Genomic DNA, 27,908 nt, shown 5'->3' with positions numbered 1-27,908 from the left:
TGTGTACAATGTAAGTGTCTGTATTTCTATGTAGTTTGATGCATGGGGCTTGTAGCAAATGATACAAGTATCACTGTTAAATAATTGTCGCTGTTGTCATGTACACTTAATAGTTACGCTCAATTGTCGTTCTTCAAAGTACAGCAGATGATGCATGAAAATCATCGTTCTTACCATTTTGTAGAATTTTTGCCTCTCTTCTTCCAAGTAATATCCATCACATTTTTCACAGATTTGATCTTGTTTTTGTATGTACAATGTGTATACTTGTATGTCTGCCGTTTGAATCAGTTGCATGCTTGGGTTATGTTTCATATGATATTTGTTTTCAAAGTAAATTAATGATGGATTATTGATGATGTCATATAAGTAGTCTATGCCTATGGCAACACTGCACTGTATTTGTCATGCATTTTCTTTTTGTTTAATATTCTTTTTAGATTGCTCTGCATTTGTACTCTTTAATACAGCTATCACTTTTTCTTTCAGATTTTGATGCTCATTTCAATATCAATCTTTTAAAAAATGTCGATGCTTGTTCATATGAATCATATTTCCACTTTTAATATCAAGGCATACGGCAAAGAGCTCATTGGCATTATTTTGTTGCCAACATCAATGTTCTTTTATGCAATCGTCGGATTTGCTCCATGGGGAATTATAATGACATAACCGCGTATTTATAATGCTTTTATTGAAAAAAAAAATGAGGTTGCACAACGTGCACACCTCCCAAGCCCACATCTCATCATCAATACATGATTTTATTGCCTATTTAATACATTTGGTATTTCACCACGGGTACACTTTAAGCTGCACAATTTCAAATATGTATCTATGTATTTATGTGCTTGCGTAGTATGTGTATTCCAATGCATGAATATGTCACTGTAACTCGAGCTGTAACAATGTGCACCGGGAAATGTTTGGGTTTTTCTGCTGGTGCATGGAGGACCATTGCAAATCTGTAGCAGCAAAATCGAACGGATGGCAAACCTACTTTTTTTTAATGGAAAGGTTGTCAAATGTCGGTGTTGGGTTTTTTTATCGGCGTGTGGAAACGCTGCCTTCCAGAACGGTGCATGCCATTTTACTTGGTGGGGGTGTCTTCATATTATCTTCTTTCCTACCTTTTGGCAAAATCCCTTGTGGAGATTTAAAGTGGCCATATTCTTGCAAAAGAGTACCAGTCATACATTGTTTAATGAGGCATTAGAAGGGCATTAATGTACATAAATTTACATTGTAAGTCCTGACGTATGTGCACCAAAAAGTAGGTGCAGGGAGTTTTTGGTATTTGTGGCTGGTACAATCATTTTTTTTTTTTCATTTAAATGATATGCGCTGAAGAAGTGATTTTGGCAGTTTCATTTTTTAAACATGTACTTGCAATGGTCAGAGAGCTATTGTCGTGTATAGACTATTCTGTATGTTTTTGATAGCATCTCAGTTCTTGTAAGCCCAAAAGGAAAGGAAGATCTATAATGATTTAATGATTGTTGCTAAATTTTCGATGGCCGCAAAGCTGAGAATTCGAAATTCAATTTGACACCTGTAAAGCTCGTTCTTGATATTTTGTACTCGAAATGAATCATGATTTAAGAGAGGTATTCCTATGTTTTTCTTTTTGATGACCTATTTCACCATGCCATGTCTCCGCAATTGACTACTCTCATTGTTTATGCAGGGCCCCATTGTACAGCTAAACTCTGCCCGTCTTCATCGTTTGCTTGCTTGCATCGTATATATTTATATATTATATCACTCAAAATGCCTGCTACTTAACAACCCCCTCTGTCCCACTCCTTCCTAAATTGGTGTGGAAGTCTGTAACCATAGAAACGGGAGCGTGCCCCGCCCCTTGTCAACCTTTAAAAAAAAAAAAATCTTTTGGAATGCCATATGATGGGAAGCACTGTCACGCCCCCCTCCACTCCTCAACTCCCTTACCATCTATTTTCCCCTCTCTACACTATGCACCTCCACCTCCTCCTCTTCCTCTCCCGCCCCCCTCCTGCACCTTCCTGCCCCATTTCACACAAACCACCCTTGACCTCATTGAAATGAAGTTTATCCTGATGTTCCAGTGTTTGTTGCACATTACTGCCATTTACCAATCATTCTGGCATTGGAGAAAGAGAGTGTACCCAACTCATCACTTTCCTATTAACAAAATATTTAATTATTTCCCTCTCCTTTTAATACCAGTACCCCTCCCTCTCCCCATGGAAGAAAAGAGTCTGAGGAAATGACCCATTTGTTGTGATCCCTACAGTGATGCATATCGTCCATGTGTGGCAAAAGCTTGTATCTCAATTTTGGTTGAAAATCACTTTTTCTGGATTCAGGATTTTTTGGATTTTTTTGGATTTTTCTGGATATCATCATATAATCAGTTAAGTGATATCCTGTCCAAAACCTAGCTGTCTTTATATCCCCAAAAATGAAGCCACCAAGACATGTCAAAGGAAAGGTGATCCCATTTGCCATAGTCTTTTGGCTGCCATGTGTTTTTCACTCTCCTAAATATTCAACATCTTGAGATACGAGGTTTTGTCGCCCATTGGCGATATATTTATTTTTCCTCTCCTTTCCCATGCAGAGGTTTTACTTTGTCTTCTTTTTGTCTCTTTGGAAACTGAAGTTACTCCCAGCTGGAATGGTTTCTAGAATGCCCCCCCCCCCACCTTCTCCAGGAACGGCAAATAGTGCATACCCCCACCCTCCTAGGAAAGAATGCTCAATGCCCCCCCCCCCCCCCTGGTGTTTTTGACTGTCCAATTTCTTCTCATGGTCATGCAGTGTAGCTGGGTGCAATCAACTGTCCCTGTTTGGAGATTTTGAAGTTCCTTGAAAAACAGCGAAAAAAAAAAAAACAAGAAAGTTCAGCACTACCTTGATATTTCATTCACTTGAAGCATTGGGTATGTGGTTGTTTTCAGGCCTGTTTACAGATCTTTGAAAAACCAAAATGGAGAAGAAGCAAAACAGACAAACAAAACAACAAACAAACAAGCCTATGGTGTCCTGGATATATAATCCTAGCATGTTATATGACCTTTGTACCCCTTTCTTCCATCCTCTTTTTCAAAAAGACAATTAAAAAAGGGGAAAAACTTTAATACCTGAAAATTTATGCATTAGCTAACCCAATAAAAGATGCTTACATCATTAAGTCTTTGTTTTTAGTAGATGAAACAGATTAATATTATCACAACATAACATCATCATGTAGTAGATCGTGTTGAAAGTTTAACCGAGCTCGAATTCATTTTATTTTGCTCAAGCCTGGCATTGTTAATGGCCTTTTGATTTGATTAAACTTTTAATAGTGATCTAACATAGAGATTGTAAGAAATAGAAGATCAGACCAGTTTCATATATATATTTTATATATATGTTCAGAATGGGATTCATCAGTGCTCAGTCACCATTACAGAGTTTAGAAAAACTTTTCATTTCAATGCCTGTTCAAATGAACAAATAAATAGATAAAAAGGAAGAAAAATGCATAACAAATTATAACCATGGATGATGAAATGTCACATATAATTCCAGTACAGGATACTGAAATGAGTTCATCTTAACTATCATTACTCATTAAATTAACTTCACAGTATTGTACAAACTAAATAACAAACACGTTATTTTGATATTAACACGCTGTCCAAATAGGACAGTACATTCAATGTATTTTTTTATATTACACGTATATTCCTGTCTAACATTCTATATTTGTGATTAACTCTTTTGTTTGTCTCCATGGTTATTGAGATATTTCAGTCTATTAACTATTAATACCCCCTAACATTGGCATAGATTTATTGTACAAACTTTCATTCTGGTAGGAATCTACAAGCAGTGAACATCTAATGTATAAGCATTATTTTCCTATATGCAATGTACCTGCATGAATATTTTAGAGTGAAGAGTTTGATACAAGATGTTAGAAGACTTTTCCATAAATTTCAAAACTTTACTGCGAGCTACATGTAGTAATATGTGCCAATATGTGCAATATGTGATGGTATTGCATTGCCTTTTCGCTTGTCAGAAATATTTCTGTTTTATTTTTTGTTTGTTTTGTGTATATCTCTTGCATATTTTGCAGGCCTGTTTTATAATCATATCTCATATTTTTGATATTCAGAAAAGGAACTGTCTTGAAGAAATAACATTGTTGATATACTTGTAGACAAAAATGATGAATTGCAATTTTGTTCGTAAGTTTTGATTTTGGCTTTTCATACTTCAATCAGGCATAACTTTGGATCCCATGTGTGTATATTTTCCTATCCTATACTATCAAATTGAAGTCTCGTTTGGATGACATTAAGTCTGAATGAAGAAAAAACAAAACCTTCCGCAAATCAAAAGTCTGCAACTTTTGTAATTCGGTCTGATTCTGATAAGATCCATCCCTTTCTCTTTGATTTTGCTTTAGTCATAGAAGCAAACCTCGAAAGTGGTACAAGATGATATCTTCACTGATGATAACATGTGAACTGATACTGCTGTATGTACAGTGTAATGGCAAACCAAGATAGAAGTGTGTTAGATTGGATTAAGGCTCTAAGAAAATTGGGATATTTCTTCACTTTTAATGCACCGAGTTCCTAGAATGATACCAAACCATTGTGCCCCTTAGCTACCCCCTTTTCTAATCTTTTTTGCATACAAACTTTAAAGGGAACGTACAGTTTTGGTTGAGACCTAATTTCAGGTTTCTAACATTTTTAGGTGAGATAATGAGAAATCTCTTATGAAATATGAAAGAGCAAGTAATTCTATGAGGAATTCAACGTTTATTTGATGAAAACTGGTTTTGAAATGGCTGACATATCCAAAAAAGAGCGATTCTAATAAAGTGTGGGACCCACACTTTATTGCGATTGCTTTGTTTTACTTTGTTTTTGGATGTTTCAGTTATTCCAAACCCGATTTTCATCAAAATAAACTTTGAATTTCTCTTAAAAAGGTATAGCATAAGTGTTTTCTTGGTATCTCGCAAAAAGTTAAAAGCCAAATTCTCATCTCCGCCAATACTGTACCATCCCTTTAATACACTTTGACTGTTCCTAGTCCCACCTATACTAGCTGAATGCTGTGAGTGCCTTTTTGTTCTTTTCCAGCCTCTCCTTCAGTTTGGAGAACTTACTAAGCATCTTCTGCTTTGTTTGTTTTTTGTTTCTCCAACTTCTTTTCAGTCTTATTTCTTTTTGAGCAGGCAGAAGGTCATTTTGCACAGTTATTCAGTTTGTTTTGTGTGTTGGTATTTGGTGCATTTCTTCTTGCATTTAGTTGTCTTTTTGTGTGTATTTATGAATTTGCCTTCTTCCTGAACTCTTGGATGGAATTTATACAGGATACACGGTGATGCGCATGAACATTTACAAAGTACTAGTTTATCAGGCCTGATCGGCATACAAACAAATCTTTACAGTGTAGATTCCTATGTCAAAGTATAAGTTGCACATCACTCCAATATTTTTTAAATGCTATTCATCTAAATTGATGCATCTACAAGGAAAAATATCAATATTTTCAAAACATTTTACAACTTGTATTGTCCGAGAGAGAACTGAACACAGGAAATGCTGAATGTGATTTCGTGACGTAATGTGATAGAAAGTAACCCACTTGAAGTCGATCTGTAAAACAAATCATTAAAGGGAACCCAAACCTAAAGAGAAATGTGGATTGAGTGAAAGCAGCAACATTAGTAGAACACATCAGTGAAAGTTTGAGGAAAATCGGACAATCGATGCAAACGTTATGAATTTTTAAAGTTTTGGTGTTGGAACCACTGGATGAGGAGACTACTAGAGGTTATGACGTATGTGTGACAACAATATAAAGAAAATATAAAGGGAATTCCACAGAAAATCACTTTTCTAGCATAATGAAAGATCACTTGACTAGCTGCTTTCAGAAAGCAGGAGGAATAATTGCTACCCTTAACATATGTCAGTATCAAGTTGATGGAATGTGTAATTTTCATGAAAAATGAATTTTTGTGGAATTTTCTTTATATTTTCTTATATTGTTGTCCACACATATGTGTATGTCATAACGTCTAGTAGTCTCCTCATCCAGCGGTTCCAACACCAAAACTTCAAAAATTCATAACTCTTGCATCGATTGTCTGATTTTCCTCAAACTTTTACTGATGTGTTCTACTAATGTTGCTGCTTTCACTCAATCCACATTGCTCTTTGGGTTTGGGTTCACTTTAACATTGTCAATGTACAATGTAGATCTCATTGGATATCAGGGGAGCATTTCATCAACGAGTTCGTCGGAGGTTTTCACCGACAAATTTGCTATCAGCCAATCAGACGCAAGGATTTCAGTAGCTTTTAACAGTTGTCAGTGTAAATCACCGACAAAAAGTTTCATGAAACAGCCCCCAGGGGGGCGTTTCATCAACGAGTTCGTCGGAGGTTTTCACCGACAAATTTGCAATCAGACGCAAGGATTTCAGTAGCTTTTCAAATTTGTCGGTGAAAACCTCCGACGAACTCGTTGATGAAACACCCCCCTGATCTAGGAGTCAATTGATTCAACACATGATGTGACATTGAATATCCAGTCTTGACAATTCACTAGAGGGTTTTTTTTTTCCCCTTCTTTTTAGTATATTGGACAGTGTAAACTCAAACCTCTGTGAGAATGTTACACTCGCCAAGCTGGATGAGATTCTAGCCTGTTAGACCAAGCTCACATTCACATTCTGTCTTTGAGTGATGTCAGTGTATAGTTGATTTTGACAAACAAACAAACAAACAAAAAATAGTTCTGTCTGCATAGCTGCACAATATTCCTGTCACACCTGTCAAATGTACCGCATACTGCTTACATGTACATGTATTCCCCAAAAAATTCTTGCTCTTTCCTGGGTAAACAGTTGATGTCACCAGTGTTAATGATCTGTGTTCTCCTAGATAATTTAATGTGATTACGTCAATTAATTGATTTAATATGACTTCACACATCTCTCATCTTTACTCCTGAATAACATATTGTCTGCTCTGCCTCGGTCTTGTTCTATGGATATCCTTCAGTGTTGAAAATCATAGAGTTAATAATGACTGTACTGTACTTCTGAGAAATCCCTAATCTTGTCTGAATTTATGGCAGATATGCTGATCTCAATTTGAAGGAGATCATGTACTATTGGCTTGCCATAGGGAGAGTTTAAATATGCTTACACTTGAAAAAAACCTGATGGAAACTAAACCACTGTTACAAAAGATTTTCTGTTTGATATTTGATTCAAAATCTTCACTACATGTCTCATTTTGAGGTGGAGTTTAAATTTCTGAAGTTTTAATTGAAAACCTTCACTACATTTCCTTTTTTGAGAAGAATCAAAGTATCCTCCACATCAAATAATCATTGAGTATCCATGACTTCAGCATGGTGACCATATAAATATCAAGGGGTGCATATTGATTTGCCAAATTATGTAAAAAGACAAAAGGATTGTCTAATTGTGACCAATGAAATTGATTTGCAAAAGCATCCTAAACGTCAATATTTCCAAAATGTACTTATGCTCTGTTCAGGTTCACTGAAACTTTTGGTTCTATATGTTTCTCTTTACTCAGTTTAAGTCAAACTAGATGTGGTGTTGAATTGCCCTTTAAATTTCTGTGATGTTGATTTAACCTTTTGAGGACTGAGGCAACCACCTCGTCATGAAATTTGCGTTTATTAATGTTCACGCTGCACCTGTGGTATGCAGAGACTTAAGCTTGTGCCAGACAGTTTTGTTTGTGTCTGAGAACCAATTCTGGTTGTGACATCTGTGTCGGCGTACTTGTATTCACTGCTAACATGTTTCTTGCATTTCACCAACTTTGATATTGACTGTGAGACCGCTGCCACATATTCAACACATCTTGTCCCTTTCAAACCCCACAGTCCACACGTCTGTGTTGAATAATCTCACAATTCTTCGTCCCAAGAAACGACATGAAGACCCTGCAGCGTGCCCCGACCCCTAAATAATCTTTCTGTCGGTGTCACAAAAATTCCCCTCGGATGATGTTTGGTTTTGTTGTTGTTGTTGTTGTTGATGTTGAACTCGTCTTTGATAACAAGAACTCCAGTCCTGTGTTTGCTAATTCTCTGTGTGGGTGATAAAAGAAAGACCCATTCCCCTTCCATCACTCCTCTCATGAACCAACTAAACCATGACCCAGATGACGCACACCTGCCGTATCTTTCTTTGCTTTTTTTTTTGTCCTCCTTAAATTTCAAAAACATAAATCATGAATACCCCAATAACACCTTTCTGCTACTCATGTGACTTCCCATCTGAAAAAAGAACAAATGAAAACTGATAGAAAACAGAGCAAAAGAGAGAGAGAGAAAGCCACAAGAGCCGCTATACTTCTAACCCCCGTCAACCCCCCACAATGCAGGCCAGCTTTCGATGAAAATGGGCGGAGGTCGAATGGGTGCCTTTGGTCACGCCCACCTGGGCGGGGGCGTGTCACCAGCTGTCTCTAAAAAGCACCTCACTCTTGGCTCTCGTTCGTCAGCCACTCGCAATGGCTCGGTCACAGAGCAGGACCTGGCCGTGCCGCGGAAGCAGGAGGCCCGCAAGGCCGCCCTCTACGTCTTTGGCGAGAAGTCACAGATGCGGGTAGGTCATGTGATCGTGAGAATGCTATAATTGTTTGCCATGCATCAGTGATTACCGTACACATGATGAGAGAAAATGGATTTGGGCCGAAATATGTCAGTTCTATAAAACAGATGATGCACATATGTCGAACAGTCCTATAAAACAGATGATGCATATGTCTTCAGTTCTACAAAACAGATGATGCATAATGTCTTCAGTTCTATAAAACATATGATGCACGTGTCTTCAGATGCGGGGAGGAATGCTCTGCAATCTCATTAGTTGAGAGCTGTGCATTAATTTTTATTGTGATGGCATGTTCTACAATGTATATTGAATGATTACAGTGTATTACGATAACTGATGAGGGCCATTGTAAACATGCTGTCGTGCACTTGCAGCAAGAGTACGCGCATGTAGCAAGCGTAGTGATGACAATCTGGTAGACATGCATCCTGTTATTTTGCCATGCGTCGGTAATGACCGAACACGATTGAAAAAATTGTTATCTGTTGTATAAAACAGATGATGCGCAGTCATGTCTTTTCATGTGTCTGGACGAATAGAGTGCATCAATTGCATACAGTAATACCGGTTCAGCATACATTATCTTGCCGTATGGGCCAAGTGATATTCGTGAAGCTTGCAAAACTTTTATTTCCTGTATCAAAAATGCACTGAATTTTCTCTCAAATCTCTCTCTCTCTTGAATAAAGATAGTAAGCCTACTTATTCTGTCATGGCAGTTTGGGATTTAGAATTTGACCACCTGCAAGTTGTCTCCAAGCCCCATTTCTCACAATATTTTGGTCATCATGACATATTGTACATCCACTTGCTGACTACTGTGTTTGACTGATTCTCATGTTCCCTGTTTATCTCCGCTGCTCCTCAAAATTTTTCTTGAATCCCAAAGGCCCTGAAAGTCGACTCGCAGACAAAGTGCGACTTCATCCCATACGACTTCTTTGAGACGAGGCAAATCAAGGCCAGCTTCAAGAAGCTGATGAAGGCGTGCCTCCCCAGCAACCCGATCACCGACCCCGAGATGGGCTTCCATAAGATGGTCGGCGAGTCAGAGTGGTTACTGCAGGTGAGAGTCATTTTGACCATTTTTTTTTTCCAGATGCAAGTGCCCCCCGGGTAAACGGGACTCAGAAAAATCATTGGCTTGACAGGGCAATATTGTGGTGACATTTTTGTGGCACGTCATTGCTAGACTGCTTTGATGGGATGAAATGTCATTTGAGCGGGATACATTTGTCTGCAGACATTTGTACAAATAAGGGATTCATGAACAGTGATGAAGATGATGGTGATGATTACCATTAGAAATAGTAACCAAAACAATAGTAGCCATACTATGTTTTTGCTACCAGCTATAGAAATGACTACAACTAGTAGCAGTCGCATCATTTCATATTGTCTACTTAATCTATTTTTTTCTTTGCTGGTGTCATGGTCATTAGTATGCAAATAATGCACAGGTGACAGTGCAGTAGAGGAAATGCAGCACACTATAGGTTATTCACGATGGCGAAATAAGCACTGCATTGTGAATACCTGAGAAAGAGCTGCATTTCCACTGACATCATCAACTTAAACCTGTGCATTATTTGTTTTATGAAGTGGATAAAAAATTAGCAGCACTTTTTACGTACATGTACAGTGTACCTTCTTGGGTGAATATTAGCTACATTTAGAAATTAATTGCTTCAATGCCAAGACGTTCGAAGATGTTCGATTCAAACAATTTACTCGCAAACTACAGATATGAGCAAGAAGTTTTTCACAGAAATCAGTGATAAAGCATGCGCTATGTGCTGTAATTCATGCTTCTAACAACTGATTGAGTGTGCACTGCGAACTGATGCATTATGACGTTAGTGAGTGTGCAGTTAATATGCTTTTTGGCAATTGGCAATGTGCCATAGGATAACATGCCACTGCATTATGCATTTGTTGTACGCTTTTTGCATGCCTGTGCACATAAGAAGAAAATAAAGAACACACAGATGACTCATTTCAACACTTTTGGTACCACTGTAGGCTACAGTCTTGAACCCATTTGACAGTGTGATTCACATGGTCATGTTTATGATTGATATTTCTATCATCTCACCGCAGATTCAGAACATCATGCAGTTGTCGGGAGCAGCAGTGGACCTCATCGACCTCCAGGGGTCGTCCGTGTGGCTCAGCTTTGAGGATGGCTGGGATTTCACCACCCAGGTGAGGATCGTGACCTCGCCCCTTCCCTTCTTCAATCCCCCCCCCTTCCTTTTCCAGATTCTCCCTTCCCCTTTCCCCTTCACCTATTCTTCACCGCCATCCTAAAGTCGAGTGCTCTTTCATTATGTGAGAAAAGTAGAAACATGTTGAATTTTCTTAACAGTTTATATCTTCTTGATATCATTTTACACATGTGACATCACAAGCTGTTGAAGTCTTCTCATCCAGCGATGGCAGCACTGAAACTTCAAAATTCAATACTTTTGAATGGATTGTATGATTTTCCTCAAACCTTCACTGATGTGTTCTTCTGATACTTCTGCATTCACTCAATCCGCATGTATGTGTAGAAAGGTTTTAGTAAACTTGTCCTTCAATCTCCATTGTGCCACTGTGACTATCTTGTTTTACTGAGACACATTGTTGACTATGCCGATGAAAAAGCAATGAAGTACCTGGAGATATTAATATGTGAAATTCTATAAATTGCATTTCATGTTTTTAGTAAACTTTTTACATTTTCATCTTCTTCTTGAAAACCCCATGACCGATTTTCATCAAACTTGGCAGGTAGCATCCCTAGGGGGTTAGGAACTCAATTTGTTAAAATGGGCACCATGCCCCACCCAGGGGGCCCCCAGGGGGGCCCAAACCCCCCAAAATTAAGGAATCTGTAAAAATCTTCTTCTCTAGAACCAGAAGTGATAGAGCGAAGTTAATACTATGAGTTAGTACATTGATGACTGTAGTTTCAAGTTTGTTCATGGCAGAATCAGGGGTGCCCCCCTTGGGACCCAGGGGAGGGGGGTGGGGAAGGGTTCTAATGGGGCCTAAATTGTACATATTCATCTTCTTCTTGAGAACTCCATGACCCATTTTCACCAAACTTGGCAGGTAGCATCCCTAGGGGGTTAGGAACTCCATTTGTTAAAATGGGCACCATGACCCACCCAGGGGGCCCCCAGGGGGCCCAAACCCCCCAAAATTAAGGAATCCGCAAAAACCTTCTTCTCTAGAACCAGAAGTGATAGAGCTAGGTTAATACTATGAGTTAGCACATTGATGACTGTAGTTTCAAGTTTGTTCATGGCAGAATCAGGGGTGCCCCCCTTGGGACCCGGGGGTGGGGGGGGGGGGGGGGGGGGGGTGGGGGTGAGGAGGGGTCCTAATGGGGCCTAAATTGTACATTTTTATCTTCTTCTTGAGAACCCCATGACCCATTTTCACCAAACTTGGCAGGTAGCATTCCTAGGGGTTAGGATCTCAATTTGTTAAAATGGGCACCATGCCCCGCCAAGGGGGCCCCCAGGGGGCCCAAACCCCCCAAATGAAGGAATCTTTAAAAATCTTCTCTAGAATCAGAAGTTATAGAGCTGAGATAATACTATGAGTGAGTACATTAATGACTGTAGTTTCAAGTTTGTTCATAGGAGATCCAGGGGTGCCCCTCTTGGGGGTAGGGGGGAGGGGGGTGGGGAAGGGTTCTAATGGGGCCTAAATTGTACATATTCATCTTCTTCTTGAGAACTCCATGACCCATTTTCACCAAACTTGGCAGGTAGCATCCCTAGGGGGTTAGGAACTCCATTTGTTAAAATGGGCACCATGACCCACCCAGGGGGCCCCCAGGGGGCCCAAACCCCCCAAAATTAAGGAATCCGCAAAAACCTTCTTCTCTAGAACCAGAAGTGATAGAGCTAGGTTAATACTATGAGTTAGCACATTGATGACTGTAGTTTCAAGTTTGTTCATGGCAGAATCAGGGGTGCCCCCCTTGGGACCCGGGGGTGGGGGGGGGGGGGGGGGGGGGGGGGGGGGGGGGTGAGGAGGGGTCCTAATGGGGCCTAAATTGTACATTTTTATCTTCTTCTTGAGAACCCCATGACCCATTTTCACCAAACTTGGCAGGTAGCATTCCTAGGGGTTAGGATCTCAATTTGTTAAAATGGGCACCATGCCCCGCCAAGGGGGCCCCCAGGGGGCCCAAACCCCCCAAATGAAGGAATCTTTAAAAATCTTCTCTAGAATCAGAAGTTATAGAGCTGAGATAATACTATGAGTGAGTACATTAATGACTGTAGTTTCAAGTTTGTTCATAGGAGATCCAGGGGTGCCCCTCTTGGGGGTAGGGGGGAGGGGGGTGGGGAAGGGTTCTAATGGGGCCTAAATTGTACATATTCATCTTCTTCTTGAGAACTCCATGACCCATTTTCACCAAACTTGGCAGGTAGCATCCCTAGGGGGTTAGGAACTCCATTTGTTAAAATGGGCACCATGACCCACCCAGGGGGCCCCCAGGGGGCCCAAACCCCCCAAAATTAAGGAATCCGCAAAAACCTTCTTCTCTAGAACCAGAAGTGATAGAGCTAGGTTAATACTATGAGTTAGCACATTGATGACTGTAGTTTCAAGTTTGTTCATGGCAGAATCAGGGGTGCCCCCCTTGGGACCCGGGGGTGGGGGGGGGGGGGGGTGGGGGTGAGGAGGGGTCCTAATGGGGCCTAAATTGTACATTTTTATCTTCTTCTTGAGAACCCCATGACCCATTTTCACCAAACTTGGCAGGTAGCATTCCTAGGGGTTAGGATCTCAATTTGTTAAAATGGGCACCATGCCCCGCCCAGGGGGCCCCCAGGGGGCCCAAACCCCCCAAATGAAGGAATCTTTAAAAATCTTCTCTAGAATCAGAAGTTATAGAGCTGAGATAATACTATGAGTGAGTACATTAATGACTGTAGTTTCAAGTTTGTTCATAGGAGATCCAGGGGTGCCCCTCTTGGGGGTAGGGGGGAGGGGGGTGGTTGGAAGGGTCCAAATGGGGGCCTGAATTGTACATTTTCATCTTCTTCCTGAAAACCTCATGATGGATTTTTGTCAAACTTGGCAGGTAGCATCCCTAGGTGGTCAGGATCTCAATTTATCAAACTGGGCACCATGCCCCACCCAGAGGGCCCCAGGGGGCCCCAATTCCCCCAAATTAAGGAATCTTGAAAAAAATTGGGCCCTTATTGTACATTTTCATCTTCCACTTGAGAATGCCTCGTCAAATTTTGGTAGAGCTGTGAATAATTTAGATTAGTGACTGCGTGAAAGGTGAACTTGCGATACTCAGGTGAGCGCTAGACCCGCGGGTCTCTTGTTAATTTTTCTGTCTTTTGTTTACTTGTATTTTCTCTGTCTGTCCCCCCTCCCCCACCCGTCCTCTGCCCCCCCCCCCCCTCCCCCCCTAACCAGGTGAGCTCTCTCGCCCAGCTCCTGATGGATCCGTACTACCGGACACTGACTGGCTTCAAGGTGTTGGTGGACAAGGAGTGGCTGGCCTTTGGCCACCGCTTCACTCACCGTAGCAACCAGACCGTCGCCCACCAGGCCAGCGGCTTCGCTCCCGTCTTTCTCCAGTTTCTGGACTGTGTTCACCAGGTACGTACACCAAGAATCGTCGGCAGTGTGATGCCCTCTCTGGCTGATTTTTGGTTAAGTGTGCAAAGTCACTCTGCTTCAGTGTGTCAGTTTCGTATTTACCGTTTCAATGAAAATATCGCACATTGCACGAATGGGAGGACATAAGAAATTCAAAGCATGATATTGACAATATACACATATTTTTGTCTCGCCCACCGGAGGTGAAGGCGAGACTAAGGGATCCAAATGGCGTCCGTCCGTCGTCCGTCGTCGTCGTCGTCCGTCGTCCGTCAAAAATGTTAAAGTTTACCTGCAAGACTCTCTTATGATGCATAACTTGGCAATTGTTACAGCAATGGCAGCCACACTTGGGTGATAGAAGCTCTAGGGGTATCTTCATGTTATGTTGTTGTCAGAGGTCATGTGATGTCAAAGGTCATTTTGAGGTCATATATTAAAGAGTATGTGCAAGACTCTTTTTCTATGTTAAAGTTTACCTGCAAGACTCTCTTTTGACAAGTAACTTCACATAAGTTGCTTGGATTACAACCTAACTTGGGTCATAGATGCACTGGGGGTACCTTCATGTTATGGTGCCGTTGGAGGTCACAGGATAAGGTCAAAGGTCATTTGAGGTCATACGTTAAAGTTTACTTGCACGACTCTCTTATCACATGTAACTCGACACATGTTGCTACAATGGCAATCAAACTTGGGTGATGGATGCACTGGGGGTACCGTCATGTTATGGTGCCGTAAGAGGTCACATGATAAGGTCAAAGGTCATTTGAGGTCATACGTTAAAGTTTACTTGCAAGACTCTCTTATCACACGTAACTCAGCACATGTTGCTACAATGGCTATCAAACTTGGGTGATGGTGAGAGATGATGTCTCTTGGGAAGTTGAAGGTAACCACAAGGTCAAAGGTTACAGACAGGGGTCAACGAACTTTTAGGGCCCAATGTTAAGTTTTTAGGGCGCATTTCGTTTATGGCTCATAACTTTTGATCCCTTTGTCCGTTTGTGACCAAACTTGGATGAAAGATGTCCCTTGGGGAGGTGTAGGTCGTCACAAGGTCAAAGGTCACAGACAGGGGTCAGCAAAATTTTAGGGCCCAATGTTATGTTTTTAGGGCGCGTTTTGATTGTGGCTCATAACTTTTGATCCCTATGTCTGTTTGTGACCAAACTTGGACGGTAGATGTCCCTTGGGGAGTTAAAGGTCATCACAAGGTCAAAGGTCACAGAAAGGGGTCAACAAATTTTTAGGGCCCAATGTTAAGTTTTTATGGCGCGTTTCGATTATGGCTCATTACTTTTGATCCTTTGTCCGTTTGTGACCAAACTTGGATGGTAAATGTCCCTTAGGGTGTTGAAGGTCACCACAAGGTCAAAGGTCATAAGCAGGTCAATTGACTTCTGGCAGTTATAAAGAATATTAATTCCTTGTACGCGAATGGGCGAGACACAATTTGGCGATTGCCTTGTTAGATAATAGAGATATACAGAAAAAGGGGCTTTAAAAACCTTCAACAGTATGGTCTCTTGTTTTACCTTGCCTGTTGTTTTACCCCGCTATTGGACAATTACCTTCAGACTTTCACGTATCCTGTTTCATACACTGTACAAATGCCAAATTTTTCCTTGTTGATGGCAGAAGATCAGGTGCCCTTTATTAGCATACATTGCACTTTCTTACTAGTGTTTGAAGTTGCATACTTACATTCTCTCTGTAACTGGAATGTTACAGACCTCTGCTCACAAAAGGATGCAAAAGACTGAAGTTTTATATGTGGTTTTATTAAAATAGTGGGCTCAAAGTTTCTCCTGATGTCATGATAAGTTTCAGGTTGTGCTAATCTCTCTTTTTAAGTCAAATTCCCAAGGGAAAATGCTATGAGTTTCAGCATGAATTTTGCATTTTTGGTCTTTGAGGTATTAGCGGCATTTTTGTCGTTTGTGTATCAGTTGTATTTTAATTATTTAAAACAAGTCATTTCCTCTTTAGCACGAAGACTCCATTCTCTGATTAACTGATATTACATAACATGTGAACTTCCAGTGGAAACAATTGTGTTATCTTAATAACATTTGACAATTTTAGCTTTGGAACTCGGGAATTTGGGTATTTCTAATCTTTTTTTTTTTTTGTTTTGTTTGTTTTTTTGAATGCTGCAAGCATTATCAAGACATTTCAACCCATTGAGGACAAGTCCCGAGTATACTCGGGCAAGTGTCTATGGGAAATGCGTGTTGCAGCAAAATCAGTCTGTCCTCAACGGGTCAAGATTTGGGTGTTGAATTGACAGATTGCATTTTCTCTGTGTCTTGACTACCTACAAAATGACACCGCTTTTAATACTGGGCAAATTCTTTCTGCTGAATTGTAGTGATGATGAGTGTTTTCAAATGAGGAGGGCTGCTAGCCTAAGAGTTACCAATTTTGTTATAATGATTGAAGTTATAGGGATAGCATAGTTTTGGTCAAGATGGGGATTCAGGTTATAACTGTTAGATAATTAACCAGTTATGAAATATTTAAGAGCATGCAATTCTCAGAGGAATTCAAAGTTTATTTGATGAAAATTTGTTTTCAAATGGCTGAGATATCCAAAAATAAACTAAAACAAAGCAAGTCTAATAAAAAGTGGGTCCCACCTTTTGTTAGGATCTCTTTGTTTTTGATATCCATTCAAGCTATTTCAAAACCAATTTTCATCAAATCAACCTTGAATTGCTCTTGGAATTGTATGCTTTTTTGTATAGTTATGTTTGTAATTATCTCACAAAAAAGTTGGAAACCTGTAGCCCCATCTCTACCAAAACTGTATCATCCCCTTAAAGGGATGGTACAGTATTGGTGGAGATGAGAATTGGGCTTTTAACTTTTTGCGAGATACCAAGATTGGAGAAAACACTTTTGATATAGTACAGAGCATACCATTTTAAGAGGAATTCAAAGTTTATTTGATGAAAATTGGGTTTGGAATGAATGAAACATCCGAAAACAAAGTAAAACAAAGTGATCGTAATAAAATGTGGGTCCCACACTTTATTAGAATCGCTCTTTTTTGAATATCTCAGCCATTTCAAAACCACTTTTCATCAAATAAACATTTGAATTCCTCATAGAATTACATGCTCTTTCATATTTCATAAGAGGTTTCTCATTATTTCAAAAAAAAATGTTTGAAGCCTGAAATTAGGTATCAACCAAAACTGTACGATCCCTTTAATAATCAACCAAGACTAAAGCTGTCCGATTGATGACTGTGAGTTCGTGTTTTGTGTTGTTTTTCTGCAACAGGTCCACTGCCAATTTCCCCTCTCCTTTGAATTCAACCAGTACTTCCTCAAGATGATTGCCTATCATTACGTCTCCAATCGCTTTCAAACTTTCATGTGGGACTCGGACTACGAGCGGTACCAAGCAGGTGAGATGGGGGCGCTGTTCAAATTCTGTTGGTGTTTAGTAAATATTGTTAATTTTCTGTATTTTGTTGAAGTTGTTGAAGTGCTTTGAGTCTTTGTAGCAAAGGTACTATGTAGTAATTGGTTGTTATTATTATTATTATTATTATTATTATTATTATTATTATTATTATTATCATCATTATTATTACTATTATAATTATTATCATCATGATCATCATTATCATTATCATCATGTACAGTGTGAGTGAAATTTACAGTGCATTTCACTGTGGTTTATTAATTTCGCAAATTTTGTTAGTTGACTGACAGCTGCAAAATCAGATATGTACTCAAATATTGCTATTTGCAACACAAGTATAACCATGTGGGTTTTGTCTCCATGATGGAAAACCATTAGGTTCTGATAAGAATGATAAAACCTTGAAAGACTGATCTAAGCCTATTATTTCCACCACTTTTCTCAATATAAAGCCTACGTTTTGTCCTTTTTTTCATTTGGCTTTATGACATACAATATGTTGTGATATACAATGTACACTGTAACTTTCTTCTTTATCAGCCTTGTGGAAATAGATTGAACTGAAAACAAAAAATGAATTGAATAATATTGTAACTACAATGTGTTAAAGCTACCTTGACTAGTGTATGGATGTATGCGAAATTGCACTCGACTCCTGTAAAACCTTCTTTACCTCCAGCAACTCAAGTTTACGAGGAGAGGAGACCGTCGCGGATCGACGAGAGTGGGGACAGTGACAGCGAGACATCCAGTCCGCCGCTCAAGTCACTGTGGGCATACATCGACAAGTACCATGGCCGCTCGCCGCTCTTCTACAACCTCCAGTTCGCCCCGCACACAACAGTAAATGAAGTAAATTCTATGTTGTCCCTTGATTTTTGATCCACCGCTTGCCGTGTAGAACGTATCTAGTGGAGCTGGCAGGAGGCCCTAACACCATCAACTCACGCTGCCCCTAACACACACTCTCTCTCTCTCTCTCTCTCTCTCTCTGTCTCTCTTTCTCCATCTCCCCATCTTGCTATTGGTGTAGTGGGGGAGATGCGTTCTCTCGCAGTGGTATCCACACATCTCCATGGTAACGGCTAAGTAGCTTTCTTTTCGCATCATCTTCCTCTCTGATCATGGTTTCCGCTCTCTGAGGAGAGCACCTTTTGACAAGCACACGTTTGGAATGTCTCAACTTCCCTTTTATTTTCTCATTTTCGAGATTTAAATTTCTTTTTCATCTGGTCACAAATTGTAGATGTGGAGGCAAGAGTAAAATTTCTTTTCTTGTAGCTATCATGCCTTTTCCTAGAAACATTGCCAAATTTCATGATACATAATGTGGTGATCAAGAACTGCTGTATTAATTCATCTTAACCTAATTCATTGCATGATATGCGCAGCAAAGCCATCAGTGCCAAGAAAATGTAGCAGAAAAAAATGTTATCATACGTTTTGTATGTATACAGATATAGTACATGAAAGGAGTTGCATTATATCAGAAAAACTTTTGGTTGAGTTCATGATCTGTAATTTTGCCTATCAAACAGTGATCTACATTTTATTGAGACTCCAGCTATGGAAGTGTTGCAGTTATTTAGTGCTGCGTTTGATAAAAGGATGTGATGTGACATTTGTGGTATTATTATATATATCCTGCACATACAATGTATATCACATATACATGTATATACCTCTATGCAACTTGAGCTCAACTGCTACCTCAATTTTTTAAAACACCTGTGTATTTTTTTGTTGTATCAGTGTGGCACTATTAAAAAAAAAAAGAATATACTCTGCAGAAAAAATGGGTGGGGGGGAATGAGATAAGGACAAAACATCAAACTAGTCAAAGTCCTTTGCAACTGATTGACAAATTGCCCTACATCGACGTAAATAAGCACTGAATTGATGAGTGCTTTTTTACAAATTAATGAATTTGAATAATTGCGCAGTACCCGCTGCATGCTATAAGGATTCGAGCCAACACTTGCTGTCGGGTGAAAGCTCGGTGCTCTAGTGGAGATAATGCCTGTCCGGAGATCAGGAGGTCTTAAGTTCGAATCCTGCTCGAGTATGTACGCCCATGATTTTTTTATCATGGCTACTACTTAAAACACTGATCAATTCAGTGCTTATTTATGTCGATGTAGGGCAATTTGTCAATCAGTTGCAACGAAAGAATTTTGTGAATTTGAATAAAAAAAGTCAAAGTTCACGTAAAAAACAACAACAAAAATGACACATAGCATTTCTTGAGGTTAGGTGAAAGGTAAATGCACTATACATTTTGTACATACATGTATTCTGATGGCTTCTTTCCTCCCTGTCAGATCCTGCGTCCCTACACCAACATCTCCAGCCTGAAGGTGTGGGACTTTTACTTGGAGGAGAACCTGTACGGAGGGCCGTCCTTCGACCGCGAGCTCTTCGAAGCGGCCACCAATGAGGACAACGAGCAGCCCTTGGAGCAGACCGACCGGCGGACGGTCAACGCCTGCTATGACGATGCCTCGCACGCCGAGCCGGACATCCATCGGTGGCTGATGGAGGTGAGTTCTGGTTACAGTGTCGTTAATTCCGAAGGTTCGCTAATCCGAAAACGAAATGAGATTTATTTTTTCTGCAGGTTCATAAATCTGAGAATGAAATACTGTAAAACGAGGAATTTTCGCGTGCACATTAATTTCGCAAATTTCGCGAGCGCCAAGATTCGCGAAATTAAAATGCACGCGAAAGTCCTTGTTTACACTATATGCATTGAACGCCAGTGGCACTTCGCAAAAATTTCATGCCACGAAAAAGGCTGTCGGTTCCAATTCGCGAAAAATTCATGCCACGAATATGTCATGATTTACAGTAAGGTTTGCTATTCAGAAGGTTTCTTAATCCGAAAATGAAATGAGGTTTATTATTCTGAAGGTTTGTTAATTCAAAAACGAAATAAGGTGGCATATATTGAAGGTTCCTTTGTTGATCTGAAAAAAAAATGTCAGTTTTCCCAAAGTTTCATTCAATATAATAAAAGAATGGATTAAAGTTGAGTATTCCAATGGTTTGTTAATCCGGAAATGAAATTAGACTCATAATTCTGAAGGTTTGTATAATAGAAGGCACCTTTTTTCTCATTTTCTGATTAACTAACTTTGTTTGTTTGCTCTATTGTACATGTTTTTTTTTTTATTCAATGAAATTGTGCTTTGAAGTCATGTTAGCGTATATATATTGTACCTTTTTTGTATGAGGTGAATAAAGAAGAAATGAAATGAAATGCTTTCTTTACCGTCCTCAGGAGCTGCACCAGCTGGAGTCGGACTTGGGCAAGCAGCACAAAAACTGGCGGCACCTGCTGGAGCACCTGGAGACGAGGTTTGTCACACGACGGAAGAGGACCTCCCAGGCCATGGAGGAGGCAAGGGTCCAGAGCATGACGGCCCACAAGAAGACCACCATCGACATCCTGGTCAGGGTGAGTCTTCTTCCAGGGGGCCTTGGAATTTGGGGCTTGGGGTCTGCACATGCCCCCCCCCCCCACCACCATTTATCGCGTTACATTGTATATTGACCGGGAAGGGGGGGTACATTGTATACCCCCCCCCCCCCCCCCCCCCCAATTGACCAGCAGCCCCTGTCTTCTTAACATCACAATTTTTTCTTCTTCTCCTCCCCCTCATTCCTCCTTCCATACTTTTCAGCTTTCACTTTCAAATTACATCTCAAAACTGTTGCAGCTCAGTGGTGAGGGCTGCAAGGTGGTAGCTCAGTAGGTAGTGTATCAGGCTTTTAATAGAATGGCTTGGGTTCAGGCATGGGTTCGAGTCTTACTATTATAAAGCAATGTTGTGTATTGTCATGCCGTCTCCTCTAGTAAAGGGGCAAAACAATCTGTCCCTCGGATAGGACATGTAATGGAGGTTCCGTGTGTGAGAGAGTTACAACTCCTGCACGATACAAGATCCCGCTTTATTCATTCAGTACAGAGAGTTAGGGTGCATAACCCAGTCAAGTGGTCTGCCCAAAGAACATACAACAGGACCCCATGGAAGACCAGCTATAGTGCAAATGAATATTTGCTATCCAACCATCTTCTAAAAAGAAAATGAAAACAAAACAAACAAATGAACAAAAACCATTTTCATCTAACCAGCCAATCTAAGCTTAGTTGCCCAGGAGCTTGGCTCAACTTGCCCAGCTTTTTTGGCAGCAGTCAGTAATCCATCTATACTTGGCCTAGTTGTAAAGTTAGCAAGCCCACTCGGGCATACAATTTGTAGCAATGTACCTCAGTCTGACAGGAAGGCCATGGTAACATAAAATGTATCATGGGGATTAGGTAACATGCATTCGTAGACAATTTGATTTCAGACATCTCTGCCAATCGGCGAAGAAGGCACTTCAGCATGCATGCTAGTCAGCGAATGAAGCACAGTATTGGGTAAAAGTGAGCGAGATGTTGGTGTTATGAGTGTGTAATTAGATGATGAAAGAGTGTACTCTCTCTGATCTCGTTACCAGGGGAAACACATAGGCGAGCCCCAGACCAAGGGATTCAACTTCCCCCACCACTTTGAGCCGTGCAGCTACGTGACGCCCACCAGCTGTGACTACTGCAACCAGATGCTCTTTGGTGTTGTGAAGCAGGGGTGCACAGGTGAGTTTGCTCTTTCCACATGAGCTCGGGATAGTGAGAGGTACAGAAGTGGTGATTGAAAAGACAGTGACTGCACAGGTTAGCTTATGTAGTGTGTTTTCTTTTCCTACATAAGGAGGTGGAAAATTATAGTAGCAGAGAGAAGAGTACTGATAGGGATGTGTGGAACTCCTGTGCTTTATTTTTTAATTCCACATGAACTGAGGATAATTTTTCAAAAAGTTACATTTTTCAGATGAGAATGAGAAGGGGTTAAATTGAACACTATGAATGTCTTTAGTGGCAACTTAATGCCCTTATCATTCTCAAGCGATGCATTGTAGTGTTAGTAATGAATGCATGTATCGGCATAGAAAATATAAGTGATAATTTGGAGGGGGAATATGTGAAGAGTTTGTTTGCAAAAACCGATAAGTCCATTTTTGAAGATTTTGAAGTACGGTCTCTGTCATAAAGTACAAAATAATACCTTTTAAATGATATATTGGTCACTACATATAAAGGTACATTTTTAAAGTTATGGTCAAAAGAAGCAAAAATTTTTTTATTATTCTCTTTATTTTTCTGGACCTTTAATTGCAAATATCTCCATTTGGCAAATATGGACTTATCGGTTTTTACAAACAAACTCTTCATGTGTTCCAAAGATGTTCGTTAACATTGCTAATTACCACAGTTACATTGTTTGCCTTCATCTATACCATATACAGTCCAACCTCTCCTATCCGGCGTCCCTTTCTTCAGATCTCCCTATTATCTGGATGTTATCTCGGCGAGATTTTTTTTTTTTTAAATCTTTTAATTGTGTGTGTGTGTGTGGGGGGGGGGGGGGGGGGGAGGGGATTTCAAACTCGAACAGAATTCCTGCACAAACTCACATTATAATATACATTCACATCAAATTTTCATCTGAATAACATGCATTTAGACATTCGCTTCCCCCAAATTTTGGGCTGATAGCAAAGAAAGAGTTTCAGGGCATGCTACCTGCAGTAGGTTATGCCATGTACATGCACAGTGTACCATTGGGTAGGCAGCTGCATGTATAAAACATTGGGTCTCCCATATCCGGCCAAATCCCTTTAACTCTTTATGTGCTACATTCGACTGTGGTGACTCAGTCGACGGCGTGCCAACTTCGCATCTTTTGCTCAAACTCACAAACCCGCCTAAACCGATCAATAGATCACCGAATGCCACAGTACAATGAAAGCGATTCTCGCGGTTCCATTCCTGTCACACGTAGCTTGCATTTTATGTGGTGATTGAATATGAAGCGGTGTTCCTTCCTGGATTTGCGAGCAAATTCTAAGTTTCTGTCACTGTTTTGTGTGCAGAAGTAATGCCTCTACAATAATGTATCTACTTGTCATTTGAAAGAAAAAATAATCATAGATTTGTTATACAATTTACTTTAAAGCAAAGCTTGGCATTTTCTCTACAACTTTGCTCATTACATGACTAGATTAACGGAAATCTATCATAGTTACATAGATATGGACAACGTTGCTGTCTCAGAATAATGTGGCACACATGGGGTTCACACCATGGCACATAGAGTTAATATCCGAATGAGCGTGGTCTTGACATGTCCGGATAGGAGAGGTCAGACTGTATCTTTTTTAAAGCCCATATGAGAGTTTGACAGAGCCACTTGACTTTCTGATGTTATCCCTTTGGCAGGCATGAAGTGTGCAGACTGTGGCTACAATGTCCATGAGAAGTGTGTGCCCCAGGTTCCCAAGCAATGCATGAGGCGGGGCTCCACCAAGGAGCACAGCTCTGCCCCCGCCAGGCAGGTCGCCAAGGAGGACTCAAACTCCTCCCACACGCCGACGACAGACTCCACCCCTTCATACACCGGAGGTAAGTGGAAGACTTTGAGATCTGCACAAGCCACTGGACAATACAACTTTAGTAAAACTGTAAAAGGGAAAATTTCCACGGTCTGGAGATTTCGTGCATTTTGCGCATCATGAAACTGGCATGAAAACAAAAGTGGATAAAATTTTTGCTTGTTTATGACGATAGTGGCCACAGGCTTTTATGCAAATTAGCTGAGGTGGTGATGCCATTAACTCACAACTTTCCTACTAGTCTGTGCACCACACACAGACACAATATGATGCAAAGGATATCATCAGTTGATTTTGTTATCGTAATATTCAAAATAATACAGCGTTGAAGATTTGTGTATGTTTGTGTAGCAGACGAAATATTGAAAATTGGAGGATACCGATGGAACAAAAGATGACAATGAAAGCCATGATAATAATGGTTGGATGTTTTATCAACCCCAGGCTACGAGCAATTCAACAACTTTGTTGACGAGACGAGGTCGCACGAAGGTCACCTGTACAAGAGAGGGGCCAGGCTCAAGGGATGGAAGCAGCGTTGGTTTGTGCTCGACTCCCAGAAACATCAGGTGAGTCTAAGACCAGTGTTGGCTAGAAGATGTGTGAGGACCAAAAATAGGAGCTAGCACAAAAACTATACAGTTGTAGATGCAGCAGACCAAATCAGGGCCGTGTTGCAAAAGATCAGTGGATGCTGCTATGGCCCATTATCGACAATAAATTATAGCAAAATACATAGCAACCGTGAGTGGTGTGCTTTTTGACTGTCGTACTTCCGATGAACCTTTTTGGCTAATATTTTGCATTATTGTTGTTACCCAACTGAGATTGTGTTATCATAACGTTATGTAACAAATGCAAACAGATGAAAACCGACCAGATATGAATGTAACTTATTGTAGGAAAAATGAGCAAAGAAAATGGGATTCCTACGGGATCCCATTGGAATCCCATTTTCTTTGCTGATTTTTCCAATCATAGCATTATGTCACGCATTTCTTATGCTTACTGTATTAGTGTGCACATTTTAGAGCACAAAGCGACAGTTCTGCAGGCATACCGTTGTTTGAGAATTATATTTCCCCCTTTAACCTTATGCTTTAATATGCATGTTTTGATAATGAGCATGAAACTGCTCATCCTCTGAAGATCAGTATATGTATGACAGTACGGTGCATGAGTTTGTAACGGTACCAGCAACTCACCCTCTCTCATATCTTGATCCTTTCCCTTATCCCCCAGCTGAGGTACTACGAGAGTCGGAACGACCCTCACTGCAAGGGGTTCATCGACCTCAAGGAGGTGGAGTCCGTGCAGCCGGCGTTCCCAAACCCGTCGGCGCCGAAGAAGTGCGAGGAGAGCGCATTCTTTGACGTAAGTGAAAGACAAAAGTTGTGGTCCCTTTCGGCAATGCATCCATTGCTTAGTTAAGAACAGATTCTTTGCAAAGATGTCAACTATTACTGTATAAGCTGTTATTTTCACATACAGATATTTTCGCGAATGAGGAGATCACAGATATTTTCGTGAGATGTTGATTTCGCGAATTGACAGCGATGCTATCATTAGTGCACTATTACCTAGAGCATGGCAGCATTTTTGCATGTTAAATTCACAATCTCCACAGTGATGTGCAGAATTCGCGTAAATTAAAGCCTCGTGAAAATATTAGCTTATACAATATTTTGAAGTGTTCATTACCAAAAAAAAATTATATTATTTCACTGATCTGTTGCAGGAAAGGTGAAATTTTGACTGTCTTCCATCGAAAAATACAGCTTTTCAGATCGTGAAAACTTTAAGTAAACATGGTGATTGCACTGTAGCACTGACTGAAATCTCAGAGTGAACATGAAGGGGTAGAGAGCAAATTTTTCTGAACTATCAGCACATACATGGTGCTCTTGTTACAACAGCATGGTTATAATGAAATTTTGTCACAACAATGTAAAAATTCAGGTTCCAAATTTATTATTATTATACCCCCGCCAAACGAAGTTTGAAGGGGGTATATAGGAATCAGCGGATGGTCGGGCGGTCGGTCGGGCGGTCGGTCGGGCGGTCGGTCCGTTGCAAATCTTGCGTCGCGAACTACTTCCTCAGTTTTCAACCGATTCCCATAAAACTTGGCACAGATGTGTGCCTTGGGTTGTAGATGTGCAAGACGTATTTTTTGACAGTACCCAAAAGTACGTTGCCATGGTAACGGCATATTATGGGCAAAAATGGGTACAAATCTTGCGTCGCGAACTCCTCCCACAGTTTTTGATCAATTTTTATGAAATTAGGTACAGATGTTCTTCTGAATATGTTAATGTGCAAGACACATATTTCCACAGTGGCAAAAAGTGCGTTGCCATGGTAACGGCATGTTATTGGTAAAATATAGGGCAAAATGCTTCATGGCAAAACTGCTTCATCAGTGTTCTTCCAATTCTCATGGAAATCATGTTGAATGTTTGTCTTAGGATATAGGTCAGCATGACACATTTCTTGACAGTGACAAAAAGTATGTTGCCATGGTAACAGCTGACATATTATGAGCCAAAATGATGGAAAATTTTGTGTTGCAAACTACTTCCTCAGTTTTTGCCCAATTTCCATGAAATTTGGTACAGATGTGTGCCTTTGGGTGTAGATGTGCAAGACGCATTTTTCGACAGTACCCAAAAGGACGTTGCCATGGTAACGGCATATTAATGGCAGAAGATCAAGGAAAGATCTTGCGGATTTAACTACTTCCTCAGTTTTTTGACCAAAGCTTATGAAATGTTGTTTGGCGGGGGTATAACCAGTCGCTGTAGCGACATTTCTAGTTAAAGTCTATGGTGCAAAATTCCATTTTGTTTTAAAAATGAAATTTTAATATAATGAAAGAAATTGCTGGCTCCATTGATTCTGTTATAATGGGTGTTGCCATATTTTATATTATATTATATATATTACTGTAAAACATGATATATTCGCGGCATGAAATTTTCGCGAATTGCCACTGGCGTTCAATGCATGTGGTGTAGACAAAAACTTTCGCGTGCATTTTAATTTCGCGAATTTTGAAATTCGCGAAATTAAAATGCACGCGAAAATTCCTTGTTTTACAGTATATTTCTTTATTATATTATTTCTGTATTATATTTTTTATATTTTGTTTATTCTACTATGTGAGAATTTTCATCGAGGTAAGTAATTTCTATACGATCTATGTAGCGGAAGAGATTAAAGTGTTATGCTTTTATTTGCTGCTCCCCCCTACAGCTGAAGACTACGAAGCGAGTCTACAACTTCATCTCAGATACCAAGGGAGCAGCCGAGGAGTGGATTAGCAAGATCCAAGACTGTCTATCATGATCTTGCGTTAGAGAACACGGCGCCTTTCATTGGGAGGCTTTGCTTCTGAGGGTAGTGTGTGTGGGTGTGTAGGGATAGGCCACCAGTCTTGCTCTTTCGCTCTCTCTCTTTCTTACTCTTCTTTCCGGAACAAGAGGTTTTGACCATTACCTGGCGTGATGTAATGTAATGATGAGATAGCGTTATTAAAAGCTAACACCGTTTCTTACATGTGACATAATTTTGCAAAGTTTAATTATTGTTATTATTATTTTTTTTTATCGTGTACCTGTTATACGAGTCGATACAGCTTGAATCTGTGCTGAGGACCAATGTTATTGTATAGGGGGGAAGATGATTT

At 40.2% G+C, this 27,908-nt stretch overlaps 1 protein-coding gene across 1 annotated transcript in view; it reads left to right on the top strand.

Annotated features, from left to right (window-relative positions):
* Positions 1 to 27,600, top strand: part of LOC139720138 (myotubularin-related protein 13-like) — a 125,232-nt gene extending 97,632 nt beyond the window's left edge. Inside the window, exons 28-40 of the mRNA XM_071631509.1 lie at positions 8,430 to 8,653; positions 9,552 to 9,728; positions 10,763 to 10,867; positions 14,102 to 14,287; positions 17,579 to 17,705; positions 18,405 to 18,577; positions 20,047 to 20,265; positions 21,006 to 21,182; positions 22,229 to 22,364; positions 24,048 to 24,230; positions 24,665 to 24,789; positions 25,463 to 25,594; positions 27,476 to 27,600. Of these exons, the coding sequence (XP_071487610.1) occupies positions 8,430 to 8,653; positions 9,552 to 9,728; positions 10,763 to 10,867; positions 14,102 to 14,287; positions 17,579 to 17,705; positions 18,405 to 18,577; positions 20,047 to 20,265; positions 21,006 to 21,182; positions 22,229 to 22,364; positions 24,048 to 24,230; positions 24,665 to 24,789; positions 25,463 to 25,594; positions 27,476 to 27,568 (2,057 nt within the window). The 3' untranslated portion in view covers positions 27,569 to 27,600. The remainder of the gene's footprint in view (positions 1 to 8,429; positions 8,654 to 9,551; positions 9,729 to 10,762; positions 10,868 to 14,101; positions 14,288 to 17,578; positions 17,706 to 18,404; positions 18,578 to 20,046; positions 20,266 to 21,005; positions 21,183 to 22,228; positions 22,365 to 24,047; positions 24,231 to 24,664; positions 24,790 to 25,462; positions 25,595 to 27,475) is intronic.
* Positions 27,601 to 27,908: the final 308 nt, after the last annotated feature.

This window comes from Diadema antillarum, unplaced genomic scaffold (assembly GCF_040938485.1).
Source record: "Diadema antillarum isolate AM-2024a unplaced genomic scaffold, OU_Dant_1.0 scf00000122, whole genome shotgun sequence".
Lineage (NCBI taxonomy): Eukaryota > Metazoa > Echinodermata > Echinoidea > Diadematoida > Diadematidae > Diadema > Diadema antillarum.
Note: the sequence above shows the minus strand (reverse complement) of the source record. Positions and strands in the feature narration are given on the sequence as shown.